This window comes from Vulpes lagopus, chromosome X, assembly GCF_018345385.1.
Source record: "Vulpes lagopus strain Blue_001 chromosome X, ASM1834538v1, whole genome shotgun sequence".
Taxonomy (NCBI): Eukaryota; Metazoa; Chordata; class Mammalia; order Carnivora; family Canidae; genus Vulpes; species Vulpes lagopus.
The window spans coordinates 38,475,373-38,483,658 of NC_054848.1; the positions used below are offsets into that span (position 1 = coordinate 38,475,373).

Here is an 8,286-nt window from a genome sequence, read left to right on the forward strand (position 1 = left end):
TAAATAAATAAATAAATAAATAAATAAATACACAAATCTAGAAGCAGACCCACGTCTATTTGGATACTCGACTTACGACAAAGGTAGCAGCTCTGCAGAGTGGTAGAGAAAGGGCGGTCTTTTCTAAAAATGTGTTAGAGAGAAAACAGGCTCTAAATGCAGTTGATCATGCTAAGCCCCGTATCACAAACTGAAACTTAAGAGTTTTGGCTGTCCCAATCATGAATCGCCAATCATGAATTGCCTGATCAGCATTAGTTAGGTAAACTGCCTAAAAAGCCCCTGCCATATCCCATAAGGAAAGTAACCTTATAGTGATCAATCCAATTTGATTTTTCTTTTTGCCTAGTATAATGCCCCCCATGCCTATAAAATGTCTTGCTGTAAGAACTGTCCAGAGCTCTTTTCCGCTAAACTAGATGCTGTCAATTCATGAACTGTGGCATAAAGCCAGTGGGATCTTTAAAATTTACTCAGCTAAATTGTGTTCTTTAAAAAATGCTTCTGGGTCAACTGAATATCCATATGGGGAAAAAATATAACCTGACCCCTACTTCTTTTCATACACACACACAAATTTATACTAGATTAGAAACCTAAATGTGAGAGATAAAAATAACAAAATTTCCAGAAGATAACAGAAAAATATCATCATGAACTTGGTGTTAAGGACCAATTTCTTAAAAAGGAATAAAAAATCCACTAATCTAAAAGAACAATTACTCATCAAAAACACCATTAAGAAAGTAAAAAGGCCAGTCATAGACTAGAAGATATTTACCAACACAGATGCCAGACAGAAGAGTTATATCCAAAATCTATATAGAATTCCCACATATCACTAAGTAAAAAAAGGCAGATAACCCAGTAGAAAAGAGTAGACAAGAGACCAACAATTACTACACAAAAGAGAATATCCAAGTGATCAATGAATGTGTAAATCATGCTCAAGATCAGGTAAGCACAGATTGAAACTAGAGTTTCACTATACTCGCTGATCAAAAGAACTACAATTTAAAAGACCAACCTTATCAACTCTTAGGATGCACAGCGACAGGAACCTATAACATGCTGCTGGGGATTTAAACTGGTATAAGCACTTTGATAGTGTCTACTAAAGCTGAATGTATAAAAATGCTATGATCGAGCAATTCCACCAGCAGACATAAACAAGCATAGTCACAGCAAACTATTCTTAATAACCCCAAACAAGCATATATAAATGTCAGACTCATGCAATGGAATACTACAGAGCAAGGAAAATGCACAAACTACCTCTGCAGACAGCCACAAGGACAAATCTCACAAATATAATACTGAGCTAAACAGAAGCCAGTCACAAAAGAACACCAGACATTTACATGGGCACAAAGTTCAAAAGCAAGCAAAACCTCAACAGTGTAGTTAACTCTGGACAGGAGCAGAGGGGGGAAGAGTGATAGGCAGGGTTGCCACATAATATACCAAGATGTTCAGTTAAATTTGAATTTGAGAACAACAACAAATAATCTTTTAGTGTAAGTAGGTCCCCATGCAGTATTTGGGACATATATATATTTTTTTTTTAATTTTTATTTACTTATGATAGTCACAGAGAGAGAGAGAGAGGCAGAGACACAGGCAGAGGGAGAAGCAGGCTCCATGCACTGGGAGCCTGATGTGGGATTCGATCCCGGGTCTCCAGGATCGCGCCCTGGGCCAAAGGCAGGCGCCAAACCGCTGCGCCACCCAGGGATCCCTGGGACATATATTTTTATTTGCTAAACCTGGCAACCCCAGACAAGGGAGATGTTTTTGGAGTGTGTTTCTTGATGTTCATTTTGTGATCATCCATTATGCATTTTTCTGCACATGTGTACTTCACAATAAAAAAAAAGGTATACTATGTACAGCTTTGCAAATTGTAAAGATCTCATCAAAGCACTGCTTTTCCTTCCTGCTCTTAATCACTGCATGTGGGAGCTGTGGTACTTCTGCAGGAGGCAGACATCAGTAAATCTGAAGTGTTTGGGCCGAAAGCTGCGGGCTATACTTTCGGTTTTTCTCAAAATTACTCTTATGTAGCATACTTCTGGAATCTTTGTTCACGTCCTATGCCTCTCTGGGGTCTTTCTTATTTGTGTGGCTGCCTTAATCTTAGCAAGGGGCAATGCTAGGCTGGAAGGCCCGCCTCTAACCCATGAGCTGAAAAATGCACAAACCAGTGTTCAGCAAAGCAACTCGGTCCGGCCAGCTGCTCCGTGGAGGTCGGAATCCAGAGGCCTAAAGCTACAGAGGAAATCGGGACTTTTGGGCCAACAACTTGGGAACACTTTTGAATCCACAAAGTCAAATGCTTCATTCAATCCGCTTCCTGCTTTCTAAATGTACCCGACGATCGCACAAACACGTCGAGGGCTTCCCTCTAGTTAAATCCCACCAGTGTATCACCGGCCTTCTTCCCGGAGCCGAAACTGGCAAACCCAAGTAGAGTGAAGACCACTGTAAAGGAAAGCACAAATCGCTTTTCGGCTGGTGTTTAAATAAGGGGCTACTTGTTATTGGCAAAATTCTCTCGTGCTCTGGGTTTTTGGCGTCGTCGGGTGGTGTGTTTTGTGCTTTCATCTTGTTTTGAAACGAAAGCCTCCAAGCCTCAACGAAGAAAAAAAACTCCCAAGTTCGGACACTTCGCCCTAGGAAGTTTAGGATCAAACTTTCGGGGCTGGTGGAACCCTTCCCTATCTGCCTCCTGCAGCTTCGAGAGCGCCAGGTTTCTTCGCTTTGGTAACAGTAACTACATTTCTCTTTCATACTATGTATGAAGGACAATGACTGGGCACCTGGGCTGTGGAGACAGGTTGCCTGGAAGAAACCCCATTTCACACAGAAGCTGTGTAGCTCTGACCAGTGAGGGAGTGACTCATCGCTCCGTGCCTCAGTTTCCTCAACTCTAAAATGGGAATAAAAATAGTACCTAAGCAGCAAATGCAGGGTAAGGCGACTACAACACAGCACCTGGCACACCTTACACGCTCAACAATGATTGCTAACAGCGTCACTACCGCTGGCTGCCTTTCCAGGTCCTGCCACCTACTAAAGGCTACTTACATTATCTAATGTAGCTAAGGCAGGAGGTGCAGTTGGAGAAACACGGAAAGGGGAAACAGAGAGTAAGGGTTTCACTGGCCCACAAAGTTTGGTCCAAGTTGTTCCCAATGCACAGGAGGTGAAGCAACAGGATGCCCGAGTATGGTCGGGGGACGTGGCCACGGCCGGACCCCAGATTCTGGCCAGCACCTCTGACCTCGGGCGCCCTCGCTACTCACGTTGCGGTTGAAGCTGTTGCCAGGCAGCAGCGGCAGGGCCATGGCTCTCAGCGTCCGAGGGTCAAGGGCGGAGAAGAAGACCCACAAGCAGCGCCCGCCTTGCGGCCGCGTTGTTTAACCCCCCCCCCAGGTTACCTAGAAACGGGAGGCGGCGTCACGGAAGTAGGAGGAGCTGCGGGGGGGCCGGAGGGGGCGGGGCCGGAGGGCCGGGGCCCGGGGCCGGGGGCGGGGCCAGGCTGGAAGCTCCCCGCGCGCCCCTCCTCCCGCCCAGCCTCACCCACCCAGCCGGGTGCTGGTCTCCGGAGGCTCCGCTCTGCACACCCGCCGTGCACACAAAGACTGACAACCGCACGGCTCCCCGCCCCCGCCGCTTTCTGGTTTAACCCCTTTATAGAGCTCAAGCTCCTCTGCTTCTAACCATATTCTTTGGCCATTTGCCTTTTACATTTAGTTCCAAAACTGCAAGTGCAGAAAACAATGTGACATTCGTGTGCTCTCAGAAATGAAACCTCGCCTACTGCTACCTTTACCTCAGCTTTTATTTTGTAGTTAAAACGTTGGAGATGGGCCACAATAGCCAAACTGTGGAAGGAGCCTCGGTGTCCATCGAAAGATGAATGGATAAAGAAGCTGTGGTTTATGTATACAATGGAATATTACTCAGCAATTAGAAACGACAAATACCCACCATTTGCTTCAACGTGGATGGAACTGGAGGGTATTATGCTGAGTGAAATAAGTCAATCGGAGAAGGACAAACAGTGTATGTTCTCATTCATTTGGGGAATATGAATAATAGTGAAAGGGAATATAAAGGAAGGGAGAAGAAATGTTGGGAAATATCAGGAAGGGAGACAGAACATAAAGACTCCTAACTCGGGGAAACGAACTAGGGGTGGTGGAAGGGGAGGAGGGCGGGTGTTGGAGGGGAATGGGTGACGGGCACTGAGGGGGGCACTTGACGGGATGAGCACTGGGTGTTTTTCTGTATGTTGGTAAATTGAACACCAATAAAAATTAATTAAAAAAAAAACACTCTGGCCTGGTTTTCCACTGTGTAAAGTAACATTCTCCCATACTGAACAGTATGGTTATGATTATTTAAATAAAATTATAAAGTATCCCATTAAAAAAAAAAAAAAACGTTGGAGATGAATCCAAAACCACACGTCCCCACCCCCACCCTGTGAAAACCCATTCGGTCTAACCAGCGTCCCCAGCCCTTCCTCTGTACATTTTTATACTTCAACTTTATAAACATTTGTGAGGGGCTCGTTCCTGGTCTAATCAGGGAGGCCATGGGCAGGAGTCAGTGGCATAAAATGCAACCCCTTTCATTCCATCATGCATCCAAAATGCCCAGGCCAGGGGCTTCCTGGAATCCTCTCCCTGCACCTACAGCCAATCCCTCCCTGAGTCCTAGGTGGACACATTGGTATCTCTCAGCCACCACCTCCTCTGGCTCAGTTGAGGCCCCATTATTTCCTGCCTGGTTTTCTTTAAAACCACCACAGAGGGGTTCCCTGGGTGACTCAGCGATTTGGCGCCTGCCTTTGGCCCAGGGCGCAATCCTGGAGTCCTGGGATCGAGACCCGCGTCGGGCTCCCGGCATGGAGCCTGCCTCTCTCTCTCTCTTTCTCTCTATGTCTATCATAAAATAAATAAATCTTTAAAAAACCACACACAACAGAAAGAAGAAAGAGAAAGAAAGATAACAAACCACTCAACTAACTGATCTTCCCTCCCGAGCCATCTTCTTATTTATAATCGGTGATGCACCTGTTACTCTCCTGCTTCAACAGTCTCCTACCCTTCCCACAGCCTTTTTTTTTTTTTTTTTGATGATTTTATTCATGAGAGACACAGAGAGAGGCGGAGACACAGGGAGAGGCAGGCTCCATGCAGGGAGCCCGACGTGGGACTCGAACCCGGGTCTCCAGGATCACCGCTGTGAGCTGAAGGCAGCGCTAAACCGCTGAGCCACCCGGGCTGCCCCTTCCCACAGCCTTTAAAAGGCAGCCAGACTCCTTAGTGCCATCAGAACCTATGTCCGGGGTTGCCTACCAATTCCTGGTATCGCTTTCTTTACCCACCTCCAGTTCTGAGAAACTACTGGTAGTTTCCAAACTGGGCTCTGCGGTTTCTCCCCGTGGATTTTGCAAATGTCACTATCTGCTAGAAACACTCTTCCTCCCTTTCACCTGGGTAACCCCTTCTTATTTTTAAGGACTTGGTTCCGTGTGGGAAAGAGGCATAAAAGGCTTTGCCATTTCTGAAAAATGTTCCTTCACCTTCTCCAGTGTATTAAGGGCTGTCTCATTATGGCTTTCAGTGGTACTGCACTGTAATCATTGTAATCATGCCCACTTGACTTTCTTCAAGTACCACATTATTCCAGGGCAGGAACTCCATCTCCTTTTTTACTCACAGACAATGTTAAACTTAAAAATAAAGCAGTTACTTTATCACCGAGAGCGGGTTTACTCGGGATCCACAGAAAATTGCACTTTGGAACATTCTGGCTATGGCAAAACCGCGAGTCTAACAAAGGAGAGAAATGTTAACTTTATGGGGAAGAAGGAAGCAGTTGGGAGGGGTTGTTCTGAACAAAAAGGCCATTGCAGAAAAACAAGAGCTCAGGGCGCTTAGGGTTTCTCAGTGGCTGAGTTGCAGAGGTAGTTGATTTCTTGCAGGAGATGCAATGTGTCTCTTTTCCCTGTTGGAGCCTGTAATTGATCATTCTTTCTGCTGAGACTTCTTCTGGCAGGGTCTGTAATTGACAATTCTTCCTGTAATTGACATCCAGTGGTACCACCTCTCTCTTCCAGCCTCCCAATGCCACTTTAGTGAGGTTTCCCTTTACTAATTTTCACAACATATGTCATTGTTTTCTTTGTTACAACAGACATTATTGTTCTGTTTATAAATTTTACACTATAAATTTCTGCTACCGGCCTTGACCAGCACCTAAGATTTTTTTGAGATTTCTACATGTTAACACGTGTGGATATATTTTATTCATTTTAAATGCATTGTATGATTATACCACAAACTATTGATCCATCTGTTGTCATCTGTTGTCATCTGTTAATATAATTAAGTTGCTTCCAATTTTTCACCCATTATCAATGACCTAGTAAAACGAACTAGCTGCAATGAACAACCCTCTCCTGTTCTTTTGGAGATTATCTTTTTTTTTTTTAAGATTTTATTTATTTATTCATGAGAGATACAGAGGGCGGGGGGCGCAGAGACACAGGCAGAAGGAGAAGCAGGCTCCATGCAGGGAGCCTGATGCGGGACTCGATTCCAGGACCCCACAATCACGCCCTGGCTGAAGGCAGCACTAAACCGCTGAGCCACCCAGGCTGCCCGTTTGGAGATTATCAAACATGTTTAAATGTGGAATTGTTCACACCTCCAACTTCACTAGATCTTGCTAAACAATTTCCAGAATTGTTGAACCAGTTAAGAAAGTTCTGCCTCTGCCCCTCCCCTCTGCTTGTGCTATCTCCTGGCTCCTTCTCTCTCTCTCTCTCTCACTTTCTGTCAAATAAAATCTTAAAAGAGAGAGAAACGCTGTGTTCTTCTCATTCATCAAAAGAGCAGGTACATAATGAGTATTTTAACCATCAATGGTGAGGTTAATTGTGATCACTTGGTTACGGTGGTATATGCCAAGTCTCTCCCCTGTAGTTACTATTCTTCCTTCCCAAATGATAATTTTGTGAGATACTTTCAACTATGTAAATACCAAGTTCTTCATTAAACTACCAGCATCAGGGCAGCCCCGGTCTATCATAAATAAAAATAAATCTTTAAAAAAAAAAAAGAAGTGAGAGATGCCACTGAGGGCTTTCAGTGGCAGTCTTTTATTGAGAACCTAACCAGGGAGTCCATAGCCTTGAGATTTTTTTTTTTTTAAGATTTTATTTATTCATTAATTCATGAGAGACAAAGAGAGACAGAGACACAGGCAGAGGGAGAAGCAGGCTCCATGCAGGGAGGCTGACGTGGACACGATCCCGGGTCTCCAGGATCACACCCTGGGCAGAAGGCAGGCGCCAAACCACTGAGCCACCCAGGGATCCCCTGGCCTTGAGGTTCCTGTGCAGCCTTGGTTTGAGCAGGGACTATTGATAACACCTTAATGATGTATTTCCTTGTGGTCTGATGAGTTTCTTTTATTACTTAGTGGCCATTAAAGCGAGATACTCCCTAACATTTTGGAGCTAAGGAGCCAGATTTATTATTTTTCTCTGTTTTTACTGTCTTATCTCTGTTTTCTTGGGATGGGTAGGAGTCTGACTCTGAGCCTTTTGGTGTCCTTGGGGTTTAGGGGAGGCCACAGATTTCTGGGGGCCTGACTCTCGGCCTTTCCCTTATCTTTCCCTGCCTAGCCCCATCTGCCCCTAACTTGTTCCTACATCACCATCATTTTTCAAGTACTTCTTTGTGCTCTGTCACTACAAGATATTCGAGATATCTATAAATATAGGTAGATATAGATATGCACATTTAGCTATACTTCTTTCCATTTCTGTTGATAGATAAAAAATATGTATGTATATATATATTTAAGACAAATAACATTTAATTTAATAAACAATAGCCATGGAGTATCTTTGGCAGTGTTTGGAAGAGTCATAGTTGATACAGAAATTAAAATAAGAATATGAAAAAGTTGAAGTGTTTTAAAAGCAGAGTATCTCCCAATAAACTAAGATAAATCACAGACAGAAATTATATAGTCAAAGAAAATTAATCTCTCATATACACATGAACTATCAGTTCCAATTTTAGCAATCCTGCATTAACATTTTGACATGCAAATAAAGAACCTCCAAATTATTACCCAAAATTGCAAATTTTAAGTTATCTTGACACTGGCAAAGAAGGATGTTCCATGAGATGTTTCCGATAAAAAGATGTATTAAAACCCATGAATGGGGCACCTGGGTGGCTCAGTGGTTGAGTGTCT

At 44.0% G+C, this 8,286-nt stretch overlaps 1 protein-coding gene across 1 annotated transcript in view; it reads right to left on the reverse strand.

Annotated features, from left to right (window-relative positions):
- Nucleotides 1–3,409, reverse strand: part of EFHC2 (EF-hand domain containing 2) — a 204,667-nt gene extending 201,258 nt beyond the window's left edge. Inside the window, exon 1 of the mRNA XM_041741319.1 lies at nt 3,306–3,409. Within this exon, the coding sequence (XP_041597253.1) occupies nt 3,306–3,347 (42 nt within the window). The 5' untranslated portion in view covers nt 3,348–3,409. The remainder of the gene's footprint in view (nt 1–3,305) is intronic.
- Nucleotides 3,410–8,286: the final 4,877 nt, after the last annotated feature.